Source organism: Petromyzon marinus (genome assembly GCF_048934315.1).
Source record: "Petromyzon marinus isolate PM22_M1 ecotype Great Lakes invasive population chromosome 68 unlocalized genomic scaffold, UKy_Petmar_22M1.pri1.0 chr68_unloc.1, whole genome shotgun sequence".
Taxonomy (NCBI): domain Eukaryota; kingdom Metazoa; phylum Chordata; class Hyperoartia; order Petromyzontiformes; family Petromyzontidae; genus Petromyzon; species Petromyzon marinus.
Genome location: NW_027422597.1, coordinates 114,829 through 142,369, shown reverse-complemented (window position 1 = coordinate 142,369; position 27,541 = coordinate 114,829). Strand labels below are relative to the sequence as shown.

The window sequence follows — 27,541 nt, the reverse complement described above, 5'->3', positions numbered from 1 at the left end:
CTCCCCCCCATCTCTCTCCCCCAATCTCTCCCCCATCTCTCTCCCCCATCTCCCCCCCATCTCCCCCCTATCTCTCTACCCCATCTCCCCCATCCATCTCTCTCCACCCCCCCATCTCTCTCTCTCTCCCCATCTCTCCCATCCATCTCTCTCCCTCTCCCCATCTCTCTCTCTCTCGCCATCTCCCCCATCCATCTCTCTCCCTCTCCCCCGTCTCTCTCTCACTCCATCTCTCCCATCCATCTCTCTCCCTCTCCCCCATCTCTCTCTCTCTCTCCATCTCTCCCATCCATCTCTCTCCCTCTCCCCCATCTCTCTCTCTCTCCCCATCTCCCCCATCCATCTCTCTCTCTCCCCATCTCCCCCATCCATCTCTCTCCCTCTCCCCCGTCTCTCTCTCCCCATCTCCCCCATCCATCTCTCTCCCCATCTCCCCCATCCATCTCTCTCCCCCATCTCTCTTTCTCTCTCTCTCCATCTCCCCCATCCATCTCTCTCCCCATCTCCCCCATCCATCTCTCTCCTCCCCCCCATCTCTCTCTCTCTCTCTCTCCATCTCTCCCATCCATCTCTCTCCCTCTCCCCATCTCTCTCTCTCCCCATCTCCCCCATCCATCTCTCTCTCCCCATCTCCCCCATCCATCTCTCTCTCTCTCTCCCCATCTCTCTCTCCCCATCTCCCCCATCCATCTCTCTCCACCTCCCCATCTCTCTCTCTCTCTCTCTCTCTCCCCATCTCCCCCATCCATCTCTCTCTCTCTCCCCATCTCTCTCTCCCCATCTCCCCCATCCATCTCTCTCCACCCCCCCATCTCCCCCATCTCCCCCACCCCTCCCCATCCCCATCCCCCTCCCCATCTCTCCCTCCCTCTCCCCCTCTGCCTCTCTCCGCCCCTCAGGTGCTGCGCCGTGGGGGTCTGCAGGAGAAGCTGCTGGTTGTGGTGCGGGAGCGTCGCGGCCACCGCTGCGCTCAGGCCGTGATGGTGGTGGTGATGGTGGCGTGGGAGGGCGTCCCCTCGGAGCTCGCCGACCTGCTGTACAGCGAGCTGGCGGAGACGCTCACGCGTCACGGAGCGCCCACCAGCCGCAGATGTGAACTCAACGACGAGTGAGTGGCAAGCTCGATTTGGCGCTTTTGCCGCAGATGTGAAGTCAACGGCGAGTGAGTGGCAAACTCGATTTGGCGCTTTGCCGCAGATGTGAAGTCAACGGCGAGTGAGTGGCAAACTCGATTTGGCGCTTTGCCGCAGATGTGAACTCAACGACGAGTGAGTGGCACACTAGATTTGGCGCTTTTGCCGCGGATGTGAACTCAACGGCGAGTGAGTGGCAAACTCGATTTGGCGCTTTTTGCCGCAGATGTGAACTCAACGGCGAGTGAGTGGCAAACTCGATTTGGCGCTTTGCCGCAGATGTGAAGTCAACGGCGAGTGAGTGGCAAACTCGATTTGGCGCTTTGCCGCGGATGTGAACTCAACGGCGAGTGAGTGGCAAACTCGATTTGGCGCTTTTGCCGCGGATGTGAACTCAACGACGAGTGAGTGGCAAGCTCGATTTGGCGCTTTGCCGCGGATGTGAAGTCAACGGCGAGTGAGTGGCAAACTCGATTTGGCGCTTTTGCCGCAGATGTGAAGTGAACGACGAGTGAGTGGCAAACTCGATTTGGCGCTTTGCCGCAGATGTGAAGTGAACGACGAGTGAGTGGCAAGCTCGATTTGGCGCTTTGCCGCGGATGTGAAGTCAACGGCGAGTGAGTGGCAAACTAGATTTGGCGCTTTGCCGCAGATGTGAACTCAACGGCGAGTGAGTGGCAAACTCGATTTGGCGCTTTTGCCGCAGATGTGAACTCAACGGCGAGTGAGTGGCAAACTCGATTTGGCGCTTTTGCCGCAGATGTGAAGTCAACGGCGAGTGAATGGCAAACTCGATTTGGCGCTTTTGCCGCAGATGTGAACTCAACGGCGAGTGAGTGGCAAACTCGATTTGGCGCTTTGCCGCAGATGTGAAGTGAACGACGAGTGAGTGGCAAGCTCGATTTGGCGCTTTGCCGCGGATGTGAAGTCAACGGCGAGTGAGTGGCAAACTAGATTTGGCGCTTTGCCGCAGATGTGAACTCAACGGCGAGTGAGTGGCAAACTCGATTTGGCGCTTTTGCCGCAGATGTGAACTCAACGGCGAGTGAGTGGCAAACTCGATTTGGCGCTTTTGCCGCAGATGTGAAGTCAACGGCGAGTGAATGGCAAACTCGATTTGGCGCTTTTGCCGCAGATGTGAACTCAACGGCGAGTGAGTGGCAAACTCGATTTGGCGCTTTGCCGCAGATGTGAACTCAACGACGAGTGAGTGGCAAACTGTTTCAAACTGTTTAAAAGTTTGTTAATTTGTAAGTTGAGTGTGAAACTTGAGATAGTGATGGAATACTTACCGTAGAGAGACCTATCGGGGGAGACACGCACACAGTTGAGAGGTAATACGCTGTTTCAAAGATTGTCAAGTTGTAAGTTGAGTGTGAAACTTAAGATATTGATGGAATACTTACCGTAGAGAGACATCATGGTGGGAGACACGCACAAAGTTGAGAGGTAATACGCTATTTCAAAGATTGTTAAGTTGTAATTTGAGTGTGAAACTTGAGATAGTGATGGAATACTTACCGTAGAGAGACCTATGGGGTGAGACACGCACACAGTTGAGAGGTAATACGCTGTTTCAAAGTTTGTTAAATTGTAAGTTGAGTGTGAAACTTAAGATAGTGATGGAATACTTACCGTAGAGAGACCTATGGAGGGGGTGGGGGGGGAGACACGCACACAGTTAAGAGGCGAAGCAGCTCCGTACCGAGGCCTTAAATAGCCAGAGATGGAGGGGGGCCGGGGTCTCGGAGACAATGGGACACAGATTAGCGTGGACGCAAGTTGTCAGGCACGCAGAGAGAGGGCACCTTAGCAGCAGCGCACACTCAGAGGCACCCAGGCACACAGAGACGGCACAGAGACATGAACACAATTCAAGACACAAAGGCGGATACACCAGCAGAGAGAACACCGAGGCGCGGATTTTATACCGCCCCGAAGAGGTGCTTCAAACTCGTGCTTTCGTAACTGCAGGAATTAATCTTTGGGTTTTTTTTTTCCTTCGGCAAAGTCGCTTAGAAATAAGAAAAAGATGAAATTCCGTAATAGCGTACGGCTGTTTCGATCGCAGCACGAGCAATCGTCAACAGGTAGAGGAAACACACAACCGCAGAGATATATATTATATATATACAGACCTTAAGCAGAGGGAATTGACACAGATATATACCAGGGGATACAGAGAGACGGAGCGTCACACTAAATCAAAACGGGGTTTAGCAAAATCTGGAAACTATGTAAAGCAACACAGACGGTCGGTCAAAACACAATGAACGCATGGTTCTGGTTGAATACGCTGTTTCAAAGTTTGTTAAGTTGTAAGTTGAGTGTGACATTTAAGATAGTGATGGAATACTTACCGTAGAGAGACCTATGGGGGGAGACACGCACACAGTTGAGAGGTAATACGCTATTTCAAAGTTTGTTAAATTGTAAGTTGAGTGTGACATTTAAGATAGTGATGGAATACATACCGTAGAGAGACCTATGGGGGGAGACACGCACACAGTTAAGAGGTATCGCAGCACAAGCAATCATCATCAGGTAGAGGAAACACCTAACCACAGATATATATTATATATACAGACCTTAAGCAGAGGGAATTAATAAAGTATTAAAGCTTTCGTGACTGCATAAAATTACTCATTGGTTTTTTTCGGTAAATCCACGTATGTAGAAATACAATAAAATTATATTAAAACAGAGGGAATTAACACAGATATACCAGGGGATACAGAGAGAGTGACAGGCGGGGAGAGCGAGATGGGGAGACACGGGCAGAGAGAGAGAGAGATTCATAGGGAGAGAGAGATGTACAGAGAGCAGTAGAGACCCATGCGTGGGGGAGAGAAAGATTCACACAGGGAGACTCGGGGAAGAGAGAGAGAGATACTCTAGGTCTCTCTCTCTCATACTCCCCGGGTCTCTCTCACTCTCTCTCATTTCTCTGTCTCTCTCTCTCTCTCTTCCTGCTTTCTCCATCTCTTTACGGGGACAGACACATGGGGAGAGAGACTCACAAGGAGGTAGAGAGAGATATGTTGAGACAGAGACATGGGGAAAGATATGAGGAGAGAGATACAGAGACGGGCAGAGAGAGGGAGAGACGGAGAGAGAGATGGGGAGAGAGAGACACAGGGGAGAGAGACACACAGGGGACAGACACATGGGGAGAGAGACTCACAAGGAGGTTGAGAGAGATATGGTGAGACAGAGACATGGGGAAAGATATGAGGAGAGAGATACAAGGACGGGCAGAGAGAGGGAGAGACGGAGAGAGAGATGGGGAGAGAGAGACACAGGGGAGAGAGACACACAGGGGACAGACACATGGGGAGAGAGACTCACAAGGAGGTAGAGAGAGATATGGTGAGACAGAGACATGGGGGAAGATATGAGGAGAGAGATACAGGGACGGGCAGAGAGAGAGAGAGACGGAGAGAGAGATGGGGAGAGAGAGACACAGGGGAGAGAGACACACAGGAAGAGAGAGAGAGACACTGGGAGACACGGGGAGAGAGACTCACTCGGAGAGACACAGGGAGATTGAAACTCAAGGCCTTTTTCCTCTCAAGATCTCTCTCTCCCCACGTTCTCCATCTCTCTGTGTCCCTCTCTTATCGCTCCCCTTGTCTCACCGTGTGTCTAAGTGAGGGGGGGGAGAGGGTCTGGCTGAACTGGCAGAGATGGTACCCTCCCTACCGCCCCCAGAATCCCTCCATCACTTAGGCCCTAGATCAGGGGTGGGCAAATTTTTTGACTCGCTGGCCGCAATGGGTTATAAAATTTGACAAGAGGGGCCGGGCCAGGAACAGATGGACGGAGTGTTTGTGTGAACTAAGTATAAATGACGCGTTAAAAAATCATTACGTGAAAGGATTTGGCCTTTATCAGGTAGCAAAGCATTTTATTTGCAAGCCAACTTAACGAATTGCACGAACGTGAACAATACAGAAAAAAACGTGTAACGTAACTCCCGGGCAAAGTGCGCCATCTAATGGGGGAAATGGGGGCATTACAGGAGAAAGGTAAAATTTAATTTAATAATAATAATATTTTTATTTGGACAAGTTCAGCTGGCCGGATTAAAAATCCCAAGGGGCCGTACACGGCCCCCGGGGGCCGCACTTTGCCCCACGTCGGCCCAAGGGGTACCCCCAATGGCTGGCAAAGCCTCGCACGCCGAGTGGCATGATCGGCTACTTACGGCGCGGCAGAAGATCAACGTTTGCGTGTGCTTAGACCGAAACCATGACAAGTCGAATGCATCCCGAAAACAACGTCCTAACCGGGGCAAACTCACTGACGGACCGGGAAGCTGTGGGGTGGACATCACTCCGGTGAGATGGCTTACACAAATCCCTGGAAGAGACCATCATCATAAATTTTGATTTAAAGCTTTCGTGACTGCAGTAATTAATTGTTTTATTAACACGTTAACACGTCAATAAAATATATATTATATATATTTATATATATTTTATTGTTTTGTTGTTTCCCTTCAATGTGACTTTACCGAAAAAACTAAGAATAAGACCATCATCATCTTAGATTTGAAGCTTTCGTGACTGCAAGGATCCACGTGCTCTCTTTGGTTCTGTTCGGTAAAGGCACGTAGTAGGCAACAAAAATAAAACAACAAAAATTCTCACGACGTTTCGGCCACAACACGAGCGGCCCTCGTCAGGTGAAGGGACCGGGCTGTCTCCAGCGCGGTCTTCGAGCCAGCCCGGTCCCTTCACCTGTCGAAGGCCGCTCGTGTTGTGGCCGAAACGTCGTGAGAATTTTGTTGTTTTATTTTTTACCCACTACGTGACTTTACCGAATAGAACCAAAGAGCATCATCATCTTCCTCCTTCGCCAGAGAATCAGCCTCCTTGTCGAGTCAATCATCCCTGAAGGGCAAGCGCGATTCCCACCTGGACGGAGCAGGAGCAGCTGCTGTTGTGTTCAAGTTTTGGCCTCTTTGCGATGCACATTGAGGCCAGACTCAAAAAAGAAAATCCAACACCGGCATATCCGTTGTGGACTTGTCATCGGCCCCTTGTCTCTCCCCACGTCTCTCTGTCTCCTCTCCCCACGTCTCTCTGTGTCTCCCCGTGTCTCTGTCAATTTCGCTGTCTTACCTTACCCTCCACTTTCAATGGAATTTTCAACGTGATTCTAGCCAATGTGACGGTTCTGTCTCTCTCCCTCTCCCCGTGTCTCTCCCCCTCCCCGTGTGTCTGTGTGTGTGTCTCTCCCTCTCCCCGCGTCTCTCCCCCTCCCCGTGTGTCTGTGTGTGTGTCTCTCCCCGTGTCTCTGTGTGTGTCTCTCCCCCTCCCCGTGTCTGTGTGTGTGTGTGTCTCTCCCCGTGTCTCTCCGTGTCCACGTGTCTCTGTGTGTGTGTCTCTCCCCCTCCCCGTGTCTCTGTGTGTGTGTTTCTCCCCGTGTCTCTCCCCCTCCCCGTGTCTCTGTGTGTGTGTCTCTCCCCGTGTCTCTCCGTGTCCACGTGTCTCTGTGTGTGTGTCTCTCCTCGTGTCTCTCCGTGTCCACGTGTCTCTGTGTGTGTGTTTCTCCCCATGTCCCCGTGTCTCTGTGTGTGTTTCTCCCCGTGTCTGCGTGTCTCTGTGTGTGTGTCTCTCCCCCTCCCCGTGTCTCTGTGTGTGTGTCTCTCCCCATGCCCCCGTGTCTGTGTGTGTGTGTTTCTCCCCGTGTCCGCGTGTCTCTGTGTGTGTGTCTCTCCCCCTCCCCGTGTCTCTGTGTGTGTGTCTCTCCCCCTCCCCGTGTCTCTGTGTGTGTGTCTCTCCCCGTGTGCCTGTATCTGTGTGTGTGTTTGTCCCCGTGTTTCTCCCCGTGTCCCCGTGTCTCTGTGTGTGTGTCTCTCCCCGTGTCCGCGTGTCTCTGCGTGTGTGTCTCTCCCCCTCCCCGTGTCTCTGTGTGTGTGTTTCTCCCCATGTCTCTGCGTGTGTGTCTCTCCCCCTCCCCGTGTCTCTGTGTGTGTGTCTCTCCCCGTGTCTCTCCCCCTCCCCGTGTCTCTGTGTGTGTGTCTCTCCCCGTGTCCGCGTGTCTCTGCGTGTGTGTAGCCGCACGTGTGCATGCCAGGGCCGGAGGGAGGAGACGCGGGGAGCCTCCTTCTCATTTGGCTGCTCGTGGAGTATGTACTTCAATGGCTGCAAGTTCGCTCGCAGCCGCCAGGCCCGCAAGTTTCGCCTCCTGGGGGACAACGCGGACGCGGTGAGAGGCAGAGAGGGGCACAGGGGAGAGGGAGACATGGGGAGAGAGAGAGAGAGACACGGGGAGAGAGAGAGAGAGAGACAGTGAAAGAAAGACATGGGAGAGGGAGACATGGGGAGAGAGAGAGAGACACGGGGAGAGAGAGAGACAGTGAGAGAAAGACATGGGAGAGAGACATGGGGAGAGAGAGACATTGGAGAGAGAGTGAGAGAGACAGTGAGAGAGAGACATGGGGAGAGAGAGACATTGGAGAGAGATGAGAGAGACACGGGGAGAGAGAGATGAGAGAGACGCATTACGAGAGAGACATGGGAGAGAGATATTCAGTGAGAGAGACATGAGGAGAGAGAGAGAGACACAGTGAGAGAGACATGGGAGAGAGAGACACGGGAAGAGAGAGACACGGGAAGAGAGAGATGAGAGAGACGCAGTGAGAGAGAGACATTGGAGAGAGATGAGAGAGACATGGGGAGAGAGAGATGAGAGAGACATGGGGAGAGAGAGAGAGAGACAGTGAGAGAGAGACATTGGAGAGAGACATGGGGAGAGAGAGAGAGAGACAGTGAGAGAGAGACATTGGAAAGAGATGAGAGAGACACGGGGAGAGAGAGACATTGGATAGAGATGAGAGAGAGATACATGGGAGAGAGAGATGCAGTGAGAGAGAGACATGGGGAGAGTGAGAGAGAGAGAGAGAGACAGTGAGAGAGACATTGGAGAGAGAGACATGGGGAGAGAGAGAGAGACACAGTGAGAGAGAGACATTGGAGAGAGATGAGAGAGACACGGGGAGAGAGAGACATGGGGAGAGAGATACATTGGAGAGAGATGAGAGAGACATGGGGAGAGAGATGAGAGAGACACGGGAAGAGAGAGACATGGGAAGAGAGAGAGAGAAAAAGAGAGACACACAGTGAGAGAGAGACATTGGAGAGAGATGAGAGAGACACGGGGAGAGAGAGACATTGGAGAGAGATGAGAGAGATGAGAGAGACATGGGAGAGAGAGACGCAGTGAGAGAGAGACATCGGGAGAGAGAGAGGGACACAGTGAGAGAGAGACATGGGGAGAGAGAGACAGTGAGAGAGAGACATGGGGAGAGAGAGACATTGGAGAGAGATGAGAGAGACACAGGGAGAGAGAGATGAGAGAGACGCATTAAGAGAGAGACATGGGAGAGAGAGACGCAGTGAGAGAGACATGAGGAGAGAGAGAGACACAGTGAGAGAGAGACATGGGAGAGAGAGACACGGGAAGAGAGAGAAATGGGGAGAGAGAGGAGAGAGACGCAGTGAAAGAGAGACGGGGAGAGAGAGATCAGAGAGACACGTGGAGAGAGAAATGAGAGAGACACAGGGAGAGAGAGCGATGAGAGAGACGCATATTCTTGATTCTTTCGGTAAAGTAAAATTTCTTGTTGTGGTTTTCACACCTAATGATGATTGCTTGTGTTGCAGTCAAAACGTCGTGATAATTTTATTGTTTTATATTTTTATTATTTTATTGTTTCCCTTCTACGTGGTGGCGACTTTACCGAAAGAACCAAGAATAATTTTATTGTTTTAATAATAATTTTATTGTTTTATATTTTTATTATTTTATTGTTTCCCTTCAACGTGGTGGTGACTTTACCGAAAGAACCAAGAATAATAATTTTATTGTTTTACAATAATTTTATTGTTTTATATTTTTATGATTTTATTGTTTCCCTTCAACGTGGTGGTGACTTTACCGAAAGAACCAAGAATAATAATTTTATTGTTTTACAATAATTTTATTGTTTTATATTTTTATTATTTTATTGTTTCCCTTCTACGTGGTGGTGACTTTACCGAAAGAACCAAGAATAATAATTTTATTGTTTTACAATAATTTTATTGTTTTATATTTTTATTATATTATTGTTTTCCTTCTTCTACGTGGTGGCGACTTTACCGAAAGAACCAAGAATATGAATCCCTGCAGTCACGGAAGCTTTAAATCAAAAAGAGAGAGACACAGTGAGAGAGAGAGAGAGACACAGGAACACGAGACGTACACCACCGTGCATTGTGAGAGAAGTGAGTAACTGTGTTCTCCTGCCCACCGCGTCTCTGCCCCCTGTCTCTCTCTCTCTCTCCCCTTCTCTCTCTCTCTCTAGGAGTTGGTACTTGAGTCCAGGCTTCAGGCCCTGGCCACTCAGGTTGCTCCGGTGTACAAGAAGCTTGCCCCTCAAGCCTACAGCAACCAGGTGTGTGTCCCCCTTAGTCTCCGCCATGTCTCCCCGCGTCGCCCCGAGTCTCCCCGTGTCTCCCCGTGTCTCCCATGTTTCCTCGCGTCTCTCTGTGTCTCTCTGTGTCTCCCCGTGTCTCCCCGAGTCTCTCTGCGTCTCTCTGTGTCCCCATTAGTCTCCGCCATGTCTCCCCGTGTCTCTCTGTCTCCCCGAGTCTCCCCGTGTATCCCCATGTCTCCCATGTTTCCTCGCGTCTCTCTGTGTCTCTCCCTGTGTCTCCCTGTGTCTCCCCGATTCTCCCATGTTTCCTCGTGTCTCTCTGTGTCTCCCCGAGTCCCCCCATGTCTCCCCGTGTCTCCCATGTTTGCTCGTGTCTCTCTGTGTCTCTCTGTGTCTCCCCTGTCTCCCATGTTTCCTCGTGTATCTGTGTCTCCCCGTGTCTCTCTGTGTCTCCCCGTGTCTCCCCGTGTCTCCCCGTGTATCCCCGTGTCTCCCATGTTTCCTCGCATCTCTCTGTGTCTCCCTGTGTCTCCCTGTGTCTCCCCCAGTCTCCCATGTTTCCTCGTGTCTCTCTGTGTCTCTCTGTGTCTCCCCGAGTCTCCCCGAGTCTCCCCGTGTCTCCCCGTGTCTCTCTGTGTGAAAGCGTGGGCAGTAAGTGAGCGAATTGGTGAGCGAGTGGATGAGTGTGTGAGTGAGTGAGTGATTGACTGAGTGGGTGGGTGGGCGGGTGAGTCAGTGGGTGAGTGGGTGAGTGAGTGAGTGGGTGAGTGAGTGAGTGGGTGAGTGAGTGAGTGAGTGGGTGAGTGAGTGAGTGCTGAGTGAGTGATTGACTGAGTGGGTGGGTGGGTGAGTCAGTGGGTGAGTGGGTGAGTGAGTGAGTGAGTGGGTGGGTGAGTCAGTGGGTGAGTGAGTGGGTGAGTGAGTGGGTGAGTGAGTGAGTGGGTGAGCGAATTGGTGAGCGAGTGGATGAGTGTGTGAGTGAGTGATTGACTGAGTGGGTGGGTGGGTGGGTGAGTCAGTGGGTGAGTGAGTGGGTGAGTGAGTGAGTGGGTGAGTGATTGACTGAGTGGGTGGGTGGGTGGGTGAGTCAGTGGGTGAGTGAGTGAGTGGGTGAGTGAGTGAGTGAGTGGGTGAGTGAGTGGGTGGGTGAGTGAGTGGGTGAGTGAGTGGGTGGGTGAGTGAGTGGGTGAGTGAGTGGGTGAGTGAGTGGGTGAGTGAGTGGGTGGGTGAGTCAGTGGGTGGGTGAGTCAGTGGGTGAGTCAGTGGGTGAGTGAGTGAGTGAGTGGGTGAGTGAGTGAGTGAGTGGGTGAGTGAGTGGGTGGGTGGGTGAGTGAGTGGGTGAGTGAGTGGGTGAGTGGGTGGGTGGGTGAGTGAGTGGGTGAGTGAGTGGGTGAGTGAGTGAGTGGGTGGGTGGGTGGGTGAGTGAGTGGGTGGGTGGGTGAGTCAGTGGGTGAGTGGGTGGGTGAGTGGGTGGGTGGGTGAGTGAGTGAGTGGGTGAGTGAGTGGGTGAGTGAGTGAGTGGGTGGGTGGGTGGGTGAGTGAGTGGGTGGGTGGGTGAGTCAGTGGGTGGGTGAGTGGGTGGGTGGGTGAGTGAGTGGGTGAGTGAGTGGGTGGGTGAGTGAGTGGGTGAGTGAGTGAGTGAGTGGGTGAGTGAGTGGGTGGGTGAGTCAGTGGGTGAGTGAGTGAGTGGGTGAGTGAGTGAGTGGGTGAGTGAGTGGGTGGGTGAGTGAATGGGTGAGTGAGTGGGTGGGTGAGTGAGTGGGTGAGTCAGTGGGTGAGTGAGTGGGTGAGTGGGTGAGTGAGTGGGTGAGTGAGTGGGTGGGTGAGTCAGTGGGTGAGTCAGTGGGTGAGTGAGTGAGTGGGTGAGTGGGTGGGTGAGTGAGTGAGTGGGTGAGTGGGTGGGTGAGTGGGTGAGTGAGTGGGTGAGTGAGTGAGTGAGTGGGTGAGTGGGTGAGTGATTGACTGAGTGGGTGGGTGGGTGAGTCAGTGGGTGAGTGAGTTTCCGTCTCTCTTTGTCTCCAGGTGGAGCACGAAGTAGAGGCTGGTGAATGCCGGCTAGGTGAGGGTGAGGGTCGACCATTTGCCGGAGTCACCGCCTGCATGGACTTCTGTGCCCATGCCCACAAGGACCAGCACAACATGAACAACGGGTGCACAGTGGTGAGCAGCTGCCACTCACCCAATGGCCCACCCACATGCTCACTCACCCCTGAGCTGACCGACGCGGTCACGAACCCACCCACTTACTCACCCACATGCACGGTCACTCACCCACAAGCTCACCCATACAATGAACCACACGCTCACACATCCGGTCACTCATCACATCTACTCACCCACATACTCACCTACTCACCCACTCAACCACACGCTTACCTAACCACACGTGCACTCACCCACCTACTCACCCAACTACTCAACAACAACAACAACAACAACCGCTAATTCGCCACTCAGTGGCGGTGACGTCACGACGACGTTTGTGCCAGGCTATGTGCACCTTGAGGCCACGTGAAGTGTCGAACGCCCGCTGGCAGGAGGTCACGGGGCAGACCCAGGTGCCACGGGTCGACTGACTGAGATGATTGAGATGACTGGCTGATGCACCACCTGTGCCCCCTACTGTGCCAACCTGCTGTGCTTTAGCCACCCGGCACTCCGCTCGTTGTTGTGAGCGTCGCTCCTCCGCCCTCCGTTGTTGTTGGAGGGAGACTGCCTCCAACTGCCCAGTAGCATCCTTCACGAGCCTCCTCCATAGAGGCCGATCTTGACACCGCTGGTACCAGTCATCGGCAAGTCCACTCAGCTCCACGTCCTCCTGTACCACATCACTCCATCTCTTCTCTAGCCCGTGCCGCGCCCATTTAGCCCCCTCGATCTGGCCGAGCAAAAGCTGTTTCGGCATGCGGTGGCTGGGCATGCAGGCTACATGACCCAGCCATCGCAGCCTTGCCCGCCGGAGGAGCTCACCGATAGGACCGTGCCCAGATCTTTCAAGGATTTGTGAGCTCCTCACACAATCCAGCCTGGTTAACCCCAGGATGGATCGTAGGCAGGCCAGCCTAAATGTTTCTAACTGGCGAAGATGTTTCATTAGGGGGGTCCACGTTTTGCAAGCGTAGAGAAGGGAGGGAATGACCGTGGCCGAGAAGACCTGAAGCTTAGTGCGGAGCGACAGACCAGGTAGCTTCCACACAGCGTTACGCAACCGATGAAAAGATATTGCCGCTCAACTGATTCGGATTGAGACCTCTGCTGTTAAACTGGAGCCGGTCATAAGCACACTGCCCAGGTATGGGAAACTCTCCACTCTCTCCACAACTGCCCCATCACCGATTGGGAGTTGTGGGGGTGGAGTGTCTGATGGTACAAAATACCCAAGCAGGTGCTTAGTTTTGGTGGGGCTGATGGTAAGGCCCCATCTTTTAGTGGCACGCTCCAGTCTCAGCAGCAGCGTCTCCAACTCCTCCTCTGAATGAGCAGCTATTACCAAATCATCGGCATACATAACGTGGTTGAGCAATAGGGAGCCATCCCTTGACTGCACCCGGGCATCGATCAGCCTCCCATTATATCTGTACCATATGGAGATTCCCCTGGTACAGCTGTTGAAGGCTTCACGAACTACGTGGTCAAAATTAGATGTTAAATAATGTGGGAGCCAGAGGACATCCCTGTCGCACCCCAAGGTGTACAGGGAATGGCTCTGACTCCCGGCCATGTAGTTTTACCCGGGCCCGCTCACCATCATGAAGGTCCTTAATGATCATGAGCAGAGGGTCAGGTACTCCAAAAGCACGAAGAACAACCCAGAGCCCAGGACCACTGATGGTATCATAGGGCTTGACCAGGTCAATAAAGCAGAGATGTAGGTCTTGCTGGGATTCCCTACACCTCTGCTGTAGCAGACGGACAGAAAATATGGCATCTGTGCAGGACCGCCCTTTCCTGAAACCGCATTGGGGCTCCGCAAGCCTCTCCTCAGCGTGCCTGGCAAGGCGATGTTGAATAATCCTTGCCAGGACCTTTCCCGGCACACTGAGGAGTGAGATGCCCCTGTAGTTGTTACAGTCTGTGCGGTTCCCCTTCTTAAAGAGGGGGACCACCAGGGCATCCTTCCAATCCTGCGGAACCCGACCATTGGTCCAGACTGCTGTTATGATGTCATATAGGGCAGTCTGTGCACAAACGCCACCCTCCCTCAGCATTTCGCTTGGGAGATCATCTCTGCTCGCTGCCTTTCCTAGTCTCAGACTCCGGATCGCCTTCAGTACTTCCTCAAAAGATGGCACCTCATCCAGCCACTCACAGGGGGTGATTTCTTCCAATATTTGAGGCACCGCAGCCTCAGCAGGATCATCCTCACTTTGTGCCATGATGTTTTCCTGGCAGAGGCATTTTCCATCCCCCAGGACCTCACAGAAATGCTCAGCAAATCTGCAAACCTGTTCCTGGGGATCGTAGATTGGATCACCGTTTTTTCCCCCTAATGATGGTAATAGGTGTGGCGCTGCAGGTTACTTTTTTGATGGAGTTAAATAGAGATTTGTGATCGCGGGCCACTGAGGCAGACTCCACCTCCTCAGCAACCCGCGACCACCACCCATCCTTGCAGCGCCTCACGGCTCTCCGAACCTCCGAGCGAAGGCTGCGGTAAGCCTGCTCATTCTCTGACGTGGGATTCTGTAGCCGATGACAGTGGGCCTGTCGCTTTTTCTCAACTATCCTAAACACCTCCTCTGTCAGCCAGGGTCTCTGGGGAGGTCTGGACCGCGTACCCAAAGCAGCCAATGCAGCTGCATGAGTGACAGTCCTAAACCTCGCTCATTTACCCTCGACATCTGGAGGAGTGGGCGACGATGCCAACCCCAGCCGCAGGCAATGATGGAATTCTCGCTTGCAACTTTCATCAGATAACTGAGACCAGGCCACTTTAGGTTGGAATGGGGTCCTGGGTGTACACCCACCACCGGAGTGGAAGAATGGCAGGCGCATCTTACAGATGACAAGTTGATGGGCAGATCAGCTCCACGGTAGGTCCTGGTGTCAAGGACATGGGCTCGCATCCGCTGGTTCGTCACTATATAGTCCAGCAGATGTTCTTGCTTGGACCCGGCATGCATCCATGATGTTGTGTGGATGCGCCGATGCTGGAACGGCGTGTTGGTAATTACAAGCCCATGGGCTGCACAAAAATATAGCAGCCTCCTACTGTTGTTATATTGATCTGGCCCATGCCCTCCAATCACTCCAGACCAGGTGCCAGCATCATGACCCACTTGGGTATTGAAGTCACCCAACAAGATGACTCTATCCCGAGGGGCCACTTTAGCCAGCACCTGTGACAGGAGGTCATAGAAGGCATCTAACTCATCGGCTTTGCCTGCATCCCTCCACGGATGTTCGTCTTCGGTGGGGGCATAAGTAACCACGACCACCATTCCTCGCCTCCGATTGATGGGAAGGCGAGCCCAAAGTAGCCTGGGGCTTACAGCTTCCCACACCTCACCGCCACGCTCCCACGCCCCCTTCATTCTTTGTTCATAAGAAGAGCCACACCCTGATGTTTGACAGTCTGCTGCCCCGAGTAGAGGACTGTCCACCCCTTATGATGGCAGGAGCCAGAACCGGTCCACCGGACCTCCTGAATGCCACAGAGATCCAGGCGGTACCGGTCCAGCTCCTGACAGAGGAGTGGCAGCCTCTCCTCCGCAGTGAGCATTCGAATATTCCACGTGGCCATCCGTAGTGGCTTTTCGTTGTTTCTGGAGGAGCCCCGAGGGTAGAGATTCAATCTCCTGGCTCCACCAATTGCGGTTTGGCCAGGAGACGTCATAGACGCCTGGCCCCCCGGGGCCTCTGGCACAAGCTTTATTCATTAGATATTTTATACGTGGTTTAGTGGTACATTTTTGAAGGTGGAGGGGTTACCAGCCCCTCGCACTCATCCAGAGCCCCCATTTAGCCACTGTGGTGGACACAGACGTCATGAGGGGAGGAGCCAATCGGAATTGGACCTCCCCCCACAGCACTGTCCATGACAGAGTTGCCCGTCCGGCAGCGCGAGGAGGTAGGGGTAGTTGTTTTTCCGGACTACCCAACTACTCACCCACATACTCACCCACTCACATCCACAGTTACTCACCCACTCACATCCACAGTTACTCACCCACCTACACAGCCACTCACCTGCCTACTCACCCACATGCTCACCCACATGCTCACCCACACGCTCGCCCACACGCCTAGCCACCCACACGGTCACAGTAAAAAAAATACACGCTCACTCACCCACCCGCGTGTTTACTCACCCACCTACTCCTGTGGCTACACTGGGTACAGTGGCTACATTGTATACAGGAATAGGTTTTACCCTTTTAACTGGCACAAAAACTGACACCTTTATTCAAGGCATCATGTCTGCAATAACCACAACACAAGCAGTCAAAATGCAAACAAAAAGAGACAACTCTGATAATAATATTGGCACTGTCCTTGAATTTGATTGGTCCACACCCGAGACGGCTTTTCTTAGAGCCTAGTCTCCATTGGTGTTGGACCAGAAGACGCCAAAAGGCGTACAACTCAAAAACAGCGCACTATCAGAGTTATTGAGGGCTCGGGGTGAGCATTTACATTATGAGACCTCCTTTGCCAGTAACAAGATATAGGAATAGGTTTTACCCTTTTAACTGGCACAAAAACTGACACCTTTATTCAAGGCATCATGTTTGCAATAACCACAACACAAGCAGTCAAAATGCAAACAAAAAAGACAACTCTGATAATAATATGCACCGATGGAGACTGGAGTCTCGCCCCCTTCACCTGATGAAGGCCGCTTGTGTTGTGGCCGAAACGTCGTGAGAATATTATTGTGTTATTTTATCAATTTATTATTTTATTATCATTCTACGTGACTTTACCGAAAGAACCAAAGAAGATGAATCATTGCAGTCACGAAAGCTTTAAATCGAAATTTTACCGAAAGAGCTAAGAATAAAAACGACGATGCTGTTGATGATGATGATGCTGGTGCCGCTGCTGACGATGCTTTTGACGATGATGACGATGACGACGTCATTGATGATGATGATGATTCAAGTTTCAAGTTCAAGTTTCATTTATTTAGGTATAGCCCTGTGAGCCATGCGGCTCTTAAGTCTGGTCCAACCGCAACAAACAAAATTTGAACACAGAGAAACATCTTAAAGCGACGACGCGTCACAGAACCATCCTGGAATAAACCAGCAAACATTCCACACGCCAAAAAAAAACAACTTGTTAAAACGCTGCGTGCAAAAATCACAATGTGGTGCAAGCCAACAACAACAATCACAAGACAATTGATATTAACCATGTGTTTTCGAATCACCAAAAATAAAGCTGTAAAAACAACGCAACAACAGTAATCGTAGGAGCTGTGATGCCGTTGTTGATGATGACGATGACAATGACGATGATGACGACGTTGTTCATGATGATGACGACGTTGTTGATGATGACGATGACGATGCTGGTGCCGCTGCTGACGATGCTTTTAACGATGATGATGATGACGACGATGTTATTGATGATGATGATGATGATGATGCTGTTGATGACGATGATGACGACGACGATGTTATTGATGATGATGATGATGCTGTTGATGACGATGACGATGACGATGCTGGTGCCGCTGCTGACGATGCTTTTAACGATGATGATGATGACGACGATGTTATTGATGATGATGATGATGCTGTTGATGATGACGATGACGAGGACGACGACGATGTTATTGATGATGATGATGATGCTGTTGATGACGACGACGATGATGCTGGTGCCGCTGCTGACGATGCTTTTGACGACGATGACGATGACGACGTTGTTGATGATGACGATGATGATGCTGTTGATGACGATGACGACGACGACGTTGTTGATGATGACGACGACGTTGTTGTTGTTGATGACGACGTTATTGATGATGACGATGACGACGACGTTGTTCATGATGATGACGACGACGTTGTTGATGATGACGTTGACGACGACGACGTTGTTCATGATGATGACGATGACGTTGTTGATGATGACGTTGACGATGACGACGACGTTGTTGATGATGACGACGACGTTGTTGATGATGACGACGACGTTGTTGATGATGACGACGACGTTGTTGATGATGACGACGACGTTGTTGTTGTTGATGACGACGTTGTTGATGATGACGATGACGATGACGACGTTGTTCATGATGATGACGATGACGTTGTTGACGATGACGTTGTTGATGATGACGACGACGTTGTTGATGATGACGACGACGTTGTTGTTGATGACGACGACGTTGTTGATGATGACGACGACGTTGTTGATGATGACGACGACGTTGTTGTTGTTGATGACGACGACGTTGTTGACGATGACGATGACGACACTACCGACTACGGTGCCGCTGATGCCGATGACGCCGCTTGCCCCCCCGCCCACCGCCCACCGCCCACCGCCCACCCTGCCAGGTGTGCACGCTGACCCGCGAACAGAACCGCGTGCGTGTTGGCGACATCCCCGAGGACGAGCAGCTGCACGTGCTGCCACTCTACACCCTGTCGCCCACGGACGAGCATGGCGACGAGGACAGCCAGAGGCGCAAGGTGGAGAGCGGAGCCATACAGGTGAGAGGGGTGACAGTGTGTGGGCGAGAGGGGGAGAGAGAGGGAGGGAGAGAGATAAGCCTCGCTGATTGGCTGCGTCCGGTGGTGGCTGGTTTTGACGACGGGTTATTAGTTTTTTTTTCCCGGGATGTAAAGCGAAATGAAAAAAATAAGAACCGTGTATGTGTGTGTGTGTGGATGACGTTGGTCGTGAAAGCCTGGCACGTGTTAAACAGAGAGAGAGAGAGAGGTGGGGGAGAGAGAGGAGCCATCCAGGTGTAGTGTAGTGTTTAGTGGTGTAGTGTATAGTGGTGTAGTGTATAGTGTAGTGTATAGTAGTGTAGTGTATAGTGTAGTGTATAGTAGTGTAGTGTATAGTGTAGTGTATAGTAGTGTAGTGTATAGTACTGTATAGTGTAGTGTATAGTAGTGTAGTGTATAGTAGTGTATAGTGTAGTGTATATTAGTGTAGTGTATAGTAGTGTAGTGTATAGTAGTGTAGTGTATAGTGTTGTGTATAGTAGTGTAGTGTATAGTAGTGTAGTGTATAGTAGTGTAGTGTATAGTGTAGTGTATAGTAGTGTAGTGTATAGTAGTGTAGTGTATAGTAGTGTAGTGTATAGTAGTGTATAGTGTAGTGTATAGTAGTGTAGTGTATAGTAGTGTATAGTGTAGTGTATAGTAGTGTAGTGTATAGTAGTGTATAGTGTAGTGTATAGTAGTGTAGTGTATAGTGGTGTAGTGTATAGTGTAGTGTATAGTAGTGTAGTGTATAGTGTAGTGTAGTGTATAGTAGTGTAGTGTATAGTAGTGTATAGTGTATAGTAGTGTAGTGTATAGTAGTGTAGTGTATAGTAGTGTAGTGTATAGTAGTGTATAGTGTAGTGTATAGTAGTGTATAGTGTAGTGTATAGTAGTGTATAGTGTAGTGTATAGTAGTGTAGTGTATAGTGTAGTGTATAGTAGTGTAGTGTATAGTAGTGTAGTGTATAGTAGTGTAGTGTATAGTAGTGTAGTGTATAGTAGTGTAGTGTATAGTAGTGTAGTGTATAGTAGTGTATAGTGTAGTGTATAGTAGTGTAGTGTATAGTAGTGTATAGTGTAGTGTATAGTAGTGTAGTGTATAGTAGTGTATAGTGTAGTGTATAGTAGTGTAGTGTATAGTAGTGTAGTGTATAGTGTAGTGTATAGTAGTGTAGTGTATAGTAGTGTAGTGTATAGTAGTGTAGTGTATAGTAGCGTAGTGTATAGTGTAGTGTGTAGTGTATAGTAGTGTTGTGTATAGTAGTGTAGTGTATAGTAGTGTAGTATAGTAGTGTAGTGTAGTGTATAGTGTAGTGTATAGTGTAGTGTACAGTAATGTAGTGTACAGTAATGTAGTGTATAGTAGTGTAGTGTATAGTGTAGTGTATAGTGTAGTGTATAGTAGTGTAGTGTATAGTAGTGTAGTGTATAGTGTGGTGTATAGTAGAGTATAGTAGTGTAGTGTATAGTGTAGTGTATAGTAGAGTATAGTAGTGTAGTGTATAGTGTAGTGTATAGTAGTGTAGTGTAAAGTAGTGTAGTGTATAGTAGAGTAGTGTATAGTAGTGTGTAGTGTATAGTAGTGTAGTGTATAGTAGTGTAGTGTATAGTAGTGTATAGTAGAGTATAGTCGAGTATAGTAGTGTAGTGTATAGTGTAGTGTATAGTCGAGTATAGTAGTGTAGTGTATAGTAGTGTATAGTAGAGTATGGTAGTGTAGTATATAGTAGTGTAGTGTATAGTAGTGTATAGTAGAGTATAGTAGTGTAGTGTATAGTAGTGTAGTGTATAGTAGTGTAGTGTATAGTGTAGTGTATAGTAGTGTAGTGTATAGTAGTGTAGTGTATAGTAGTGTAGTGTATAGTAGTGTATAGTACAGTATAGTAGTGTAGTGTAAAGTGCAGTGTAGTGCCTCTATAGAGCCCAATGTGTTCGCTTACCGACCATTCCCTGTTATCGGCAGAGTGAATATTAATGAATGCATTGATTAACCATGTTTCTTTTAATATTGTGTTTATAATGTTAGTGTCTTTATGTATTAATATTCATTGATTAGATATCCTAAAGTACCTGTTTGTGGAGAAAATTGGGGCAACTTTCGATGCTATCCGAACAAATTAAGCATTCAACGTGGTTCCTGTTCTCGCTTCACGACCAAATCACCTAACGACCGGTTTCCTGGATCCAGTTACCGTCGTTAAGAGGGGTGATACTCTACAAACCATTGTTAATGCCTTCCACATGTGGCTCATTAGTGCAGTGGTTCATCTTCCTTGGTTCTATTCGGTAAAGTCGCCACGTAGAATGAGCATAAAATAATAAAATAAAGCAGTAAAATTCTCACGACGTTTCGGCCACAACACAAGCGGCCTTCTTCAGGTGAAAGGAGCAAACCTGTCGGGACAACCTGAAGAAGGCCGCTTGTGTTGTGGACGAAACGTCGTGGGAATTTTATTGCTTTATTTAATTATTTTATTCTCATTCTACGTGGTGGTGACTTTACCGAAATAACCAAATAAGATGTATCCTTGCAGTCACGAAAGCTTTAAATCGAAGTTTAGTGTATCGGTTGTTTAATCAGTGGGACCTACAGAGTGGGAAAGGGCGTGGTCTGTAACGATCACCTGATTGGTTGAGAGAGGGCGTGGTCTTTAACGATCTCCTGATTGGTTGAGAGAGAGACAGGGAGTGGTCTGTAACGATCACCTGATTGGTTGAGAGAGGGCGTGGTCTTTAACGATCTCCTGATTGGTTGAGAGAGAGAGACAGGGAGTGGTCTGTAACGATCACCTGATTGGTTGAGAGAGGGCGTGGTCTTTAATGATCGCCTGATTGGTTGAGAGAGGGCGTGGTCTTTAATGATCGCCTGATTGGTTGAAAGAGGGAGTGGTCTGTAACGATCACCTAATTGGTTGAGAGAGGGCGTGGTCTTTAACGATCTCCTGATTGGTTGAGAGAGAGAGACAGGGAGTGGTCTGTAACGATCACCTGATTGGTTGAGAGAGGGCGTGGTCTTTAACGATCTCCTGATTGGTTGAGAGAGAGACAGGGAGTGGTCTGTAACGATCACCTGATTGGTTGAGAGAGGGCGTGGTCTTTAATGATCGCCTGATTGGTTGAAAGAGGGCGTGGTCTTTAATGATCGCCTGATTGGTTGAGAGAGGGCGTGGTCTTTAATGATCGCCTGATTGGTTGAGAGAGAGAGACAGGGTGTGGCCTATAATGAATGTGGGATTGGTTGAGAGAGAGAGAGAGACAGGGTGTGGTCTGTAACTATCGCCTGATTGGTTGAGTGACAGGGTGTGGCCTATAAAGATCGCCTAATTGGTTGAGAGAAAGAGAGAGAGTGGTCTGTAACGATCGCCTGATTGGTTGAGAGAGAGACAGGGTGTGGCCTGTAACGATCACCTGATTGGTTGAGAGAGAGACAGGGTGTGGCCTGTAACGACCGCCTGATTGGTTGAGAGAGAGACAGGGTGTGGCCTGTAACGATCACCTGATTGGTTGAGAGAGAGACAGGGAGTGGTCTGTAACGATCACCTGATTGGTTGAGAGAGGGCGTGGTCTTTAACGATCTCCTGATTGGTTGAGAGAGAGACAGGGAGTGGTCTGTAACGATCACCTGATTGGTTGAGAGAGGGCGTGGTCTTTAATGATCGCCTGATTGGTTGAAAGAGGGCGTGGTCTTTAATGATCGCCTGATTGGTTGAGAGAGGGCGTGGTCTTTAATGATCGCCTGATTGGTTGAGAGAGAGAGACAGGGTGTGGCCTATAATGAATGTGGGATTGGTTGAGAGAGAGAGAGAGACAGGGTGTGGTCTGTAACTATCGCCTGATTGGTTGAGTGACAGGGTGTGGCCTATAAAGATCGCCTAATTGGTTGAGAGAAAGAGAGAGAGTGGTCTGTAACGATCGCCTGATTGGTTGAGAGAGAGACAGGGTGTGGCCTGTAACGATCACCTGATTGGTTGAGAGAGAGACAGGGTGTGGCCTGTAACGACCGCCTGATTGGTTGAGAGAGAGACAGGGTGTGGCCTGTAACGATCACCTGATTGGTTGAGAGAGAGACAGGGTGTGGCCTGTAAAGATCACCTGATTGGTTGAGAGAGACAGGGTGTGGCCTGTAACGACCGCCTGATTGGTTGAGAGAGAGAGACAGGGTGTGGCCTGTAACGATCACCTGATTGTTTGAGAGAGAGAGACAGGGTGTGGTCTTTAACGATCGCGTGATTGGTTGAGAGAGAGAGGGCGTGGTCTGTAATGACCACCTGATTGGTGGAGAGAGACAGGGCGTGGTCTGTAACGACCGCCTGATTGGTTGAGAGAGAGAGAGAGAGAAACGGGGTGTGGTCTGTAACAACCGCCCGATTGGTTGGTTGAGAGAGAGAGACAGGGAGTGGTCTGTAACGACCGCCTGATTGGTCGAGAGAGAGAGAGACAGGGCCTGGTCTGTAACGACCGCCTGATTGGTCGAGAGAGAGAGAGAGACAGGGCGTGGTCTGTAACGACCGCCTGATTGGTCGAGAGAGCGAGAGAGAAACGGGGCGTGGTCTGTAACGATCCCCTGATTATATTCTTAGTTTTTTCGGTAAAGTCACGTTGAAGAGAAACAACAAAATAACAAAATATATATAAAACAATAAAAAAAAATTCTCACGACGTTTCGACCATAACTCAAACGGTCATCATCAGGTGTGTCGGTTTGCATAAATTTATTTTGAAAACGGCATATTTATTTATTTATATAAAAATAACGTTTGCGTCACGCGCAACGATTGGCTGTTTGCCAGGACTAGTCCATCTATTTTTTTTGAAAAGAGGAGGGGGGAGACGAAATTTGTTTTTATGTATGCTGTCTGAAAGCCACTGTAAGCGTGAACAATCAATCAAGAACTGAAATGATTTATCAAATCTTTCCAATGATTGCTAAGATAGAATCCATCTTCTCGGTTGAAATTGTCTCTGTGTTTGTATATGTGGATAGCCTCATGAACGAATCTCTCATGGAAGCCAGATGGCTTACAAAGAACCTCCGTCTTGGAAAAGTCAATGGCATGTGAGCCTACTGAATTAGAACAATGATCTGCTACGGCCGAGGTGTTGGTCCTACCGTGTTTAAGGTCTGCTTTATGTTCACGAATGCGGTCCGAGATATGGCGTTTGGTTTCTCCAATGTAACTACTACCACAGAGGCAACTTAGTTTGTAGACACCAGGGTATTGTATGTCCGGAATCACATCTTTTACAGACGGAACCAGATCACGGATTTTATGTAATGTGTTGAAACGGACCTGGATCTTGTGTTTATTCAAGATTTTGGAGATCTTTTTTGTGATCCCAGCAATGTAGGGTAAAGTGATGGTTTTGAAAGGCTCCTCAAGAGGGTTCTTCTTCATGGTTTGAGTGATAGCTTTGCGGATTGTATAGTCGGAGTAACCATTAGCCCTAAGAGCTTGGTGTACGTGCTTGAGTTCACTGCTTATGTGTTCCTGGTCGGATATGCATTGGGCTCTATGATACAGAGTCTTGATGAGAGAATTCTTCTGTGATGGATGGTGGTGGGAATCCGGTTTCAGATAAGCATCCGTATGGGTAGCTTTCCTGTAGACAGAGTGGCTCATTGAACCATCAGGTCTCTTTTTAATTAGGACATCCAAAAAAGGTATCTTGCCATCTATTTCGACTTCCATGGTAAATCTGATGGCTGGGTGTATGGAATTGATGTGGTCGAAGAATTGGTCTAGAGCAGGCCGGCCATGTGGCCAGATGACAAAAGTGTCATCCACGTACCTCTTCCACATGGCCGGCCTGCTCTAGACCAATTCTTCGACCACATCAATTCCATACACCCAGCCATCAGATTTACCATGGAAGTCGAAATAGATGGCAAGATACCTTTTTTGGATGTCCTAATTAAAAAGAGACCTGATGGTTCAATGAGCCACTCTGTCTACAGGAAAGCTACCCATACGGATGCTTATCTGAAACCGGATTCCCACCACCATCCATCACAGAAGAATTCTCTCATCAAGACTCTGTATCATAGAGCCCAATGCATATCCGACCAGGAACACATAAGCAGTGAACTCAAGCACGTACACCAAGCTCTTAGGGCTAATGGTTACTCCGACTATACAATCCGCAAAGCTATCACTCAAACCATGAAGAAGAACCCTCTTGAGGAGCCTTTCAAAACCATCACTTTACCCTACATTGCTGGGATCACAAAAAAGATCTCCAAAATCTTGAATAAACACAAGATCCAGGTCCGTTTCAACACATTACATAAAATCCGTGATCTGGTTCCGTCTGTAAAAGATGTGATTCCGGACATACAATACCCTGGTGTCTACAAACTAAGTTGCCTCTGTGGTAGTAGTTACATTGGAGAAACCAAACGCCATATCTCGGACCGCATTCGTGAACATAAAGCAGACCTTAAACACGGTAGGACCAACACCTCGGCCGTAGCAGATCATTGTTCTAATTCAGTAGGCTCACATGCCATTGACTTTTCCAAGACGGAGGTTCTTTGTAAGCCATCTGGCTTCCATGAGAGATTCGTTCATGAGGCTATCCACATATACAAACACAGAGACAATTTCAACCGAGAAGATGGATTCTATCTTAGCAATCATTGGAAAGATTTGATAAATCATTTCAGTTCTTGATTGATTGTTCACGCTTACAGTGGCTTTCAGACAGCATACATAAAAACAAATTTCGTCTCCCCCCTCCTCTTTTCAAAAAAAATAGATGGACTAGTCCTGGCAAACAGCCAATCGTTGCGCGTGACGCAAACGTTATTTTTATATAAATAAATAAATATGCCGTTTTCAAAATAAATTTATGCAAACCGACACACCTGATGATGACCGTTTGAGTTATGGTCGAAACGTCGTGAGAATTTTTTATTGTTTTATATATATTTTGTTATTTTGTTGTTTCTCTTCAACGTGACTTTACCGAAAAAACTAAGAATATGAATTACTGCAGTCACGAAAGCTTTAAATCAAAAGATCCCCTGATTGTTCGAGAGAGAGAGAAACAGGGCGTGGTCTGTAACGACCGCCTGATTGGTCGAGAGAGAGAGAGACGGCGTGGTCTGTAACGACCGCCTGATTGGTCGAGGGAGAGAGAGAGAGAGAGAGAGAAACGGGGCGTGGTCTGTAACGACCGCCTGATTGGTTGAGAGAGAGACAGGGCGTGGTCTGTAACGACCGACTGATTGGTTGAGAGAGAGACAGGGCGTGGTCTGTAACGACCGCCTGATTGGTCGAGGGAGAGAGAGAGAGAAAGAGAAACGGGGCGTGGTCTGTAACGACCGCCTGATTGGTTGAGAGAGAGACAGGGCGTGGTCTGTAACGACCGCCTGATTGGTTGAGAGAGAGACAGGGCGTGGTCTGTAACGACCGCCTGATTGGTCGAGAGAGCGAGAGAGAAATGGGGCGTGGTCTGTAACGATCCCCTGATTGGTCGAGAGAGAGAGAAAGAAACAGGGCGTGATCTGTAACAATCCCCTGATTGGTCGAGAGAGAGAGAGACAGGGAGACAGGGCGTGGTCTGTAACGACCGCCTGATTGGTCGAGAGAGAGAGAGAAACGGGGCGTGGTCTGTAACGACCGCCTGATTGGTCGAGGGAGAGAGAGAGAGAGAAACGGGGCGTGGTCTGTAACGATCCGCCTGATTGGTCGAGAGAGAGAGAGACAGGGCGTGGTCTGTAACGACCGCCTGATTGGTCGAGAGAGAGACAGGGCGCGGTCTGTAACGACCGCCTGATTGGTCCTGCCGTCCAGGTGCTGAAGTCGTTCCGGAGGGAGGTTCGCCGCCTCCCAGCCCCGGAGAAGTCGGCACGGAGGCGGCGACTCGACGCCAAGAGGGCCAAGTTGGACGCCCTTGCCGCCATGACCCCTACCACCCCGGGGACCCCCGCGACCCCCGCGACCCCCATGACCCCGATGACCCCCGTGACCCCCATGACTCCCATGACCCCGGGCACTCCGATGACCCCCCTGGGGGCACGATCTCTGACCCCGGCCATGACCCCGCCTCTGTGGAAAGTGAAGAGGACGAGGAGGAGGAGGGGCGGAGGAGGTGAGTAGGGGTGGGGGGTGGGGGATGGGTGTGTGAGTGGGTGAGTGGGTGGGTGGGTGGGTCGGTGGGTGGGTGGGTGAGTGGGTGGGTGGGTCAGTGGGTGGGTCAGTGGGTGGGTGGGTGAGTGAGTCAGGGGATGGGTGGGTCAGTTAATCAGGGGATGGGTGGGTCAGTGAATGAGGGGATGGGTGGGTCAGTGAATCAGAGGATGGGTGGGTCAGTGAATCAGGGGATGGGTGGGTCAGTGAATCAGGGGATGGGTGGGTGGGTGGGTGAGTCAGGGGATGGGTGGGTCAGTGAATCAGGGGATGGGTGGGTGGGTGAGTCAGTGGGTGGGTGGGTCAGTGAATCAGGGGATGGGTGGGTCAGTGAATCAGGGGATGGGTGGGTCAGTGAATCAGGGGATGGGTGGGTGGGTCAGTGAATCAGGGGATGGGTGGGTCAGTGAATCAGGGGATGGGTAGGTGGGTGAGTCAGGGGATGGGTGGGTCAGTGAATCAGGGGATGGGTGGGTCAGTGAATCAGGGGATGGGTGGGTGGGTGAGTCAGGGGATGGGTGGGTCAGTGAATCAGGGGATGGGTGGGTCAGTTAATCAGGGGATGGGTGGGTCAGTGAATGAGGGGATGGGTGGGTCAGTGAATCAGAGGATGGGTGGGTCAGTGAATCAGGGGATGGGTGGGTCAGTGAATCAGGGGATGGGTGGGTGGGTGGGTGAGTCAGGGGATGGGTGGGTCAGTGAATCAGGGGATGGGTGGGTGGGTGAGTCAGTGGGTGGGTGGGTCAGTGAATCAGGGGATGGGTGGGTCAGTGAATCAGGGGATGGGTGGGTCAGTGAATCAGGGGATGGGTGGGTGGGTCAGTGAATCAGGGGATGGGTGGGTCAGTGAATCAGGGGATGGGTAGGTGGGTGAGTCAGGGGATGGGTGGGTCAGTGAATCAGGGGATGGGTGGGTCAGTGAATCAGGGGATGGGTGGGTGGGTGAGTCAGTGGGTGGGTGGGTCAGTGAATCAGGGGATGGGTGGGTCAGTGAATCAGGGGATGGGTGGGTCAGTGAATCAGGGGATGGGTGGGTGGGTGAGTCAGGGGATGGGTGGGTCAGTGAATCAGGGGATGGGTGGGTCAGTGAATCAGGGGATGGGTGGGTGGGTGAGTCAGGGGATGGGTGGGTCAGTGAATCAGGGGATGGGTGGGTGGGTGAATCAGGGGATGGGT

General features: G+C 50.3%; 1 protein-coding gene across 1 annotated transcript in view; it reads left to right on the top strand.

The window, feature by feature from the left end:
* The window catches only part of LOC116958042 (uncharacterized), an 88,943-nt gene that overhangs the window by 52,008 nt on the left and 9,394 nt on the right, over positions 1-27,541 (top strand). Inside the window, exons 6-11 of the mRNA XM_032980529.2 lie at positions 900-1,108; positions 7,199-7,349; positions 9,490-9,579; positions 11,584-11,721; positions 18,075-18,230; positions 26,030-26,327. Coding sequence (XP_032836420.2) covers positions 900-1,108; positions 7,199-7,349; positions 9,490-9,579; positions 11,584-11,721; positions 18,075-18,230; positions 26,030-26,327 — 1,042 coding nt within the window. The remainder of the gene's footprint in view (positions 1-899; positions 1,109-7,198; positions 7,350-9,489; positions 9,580-11,583; positions 11,722-18,074; positions 18,231-26,029; positions 26,328-27,541) is intronic.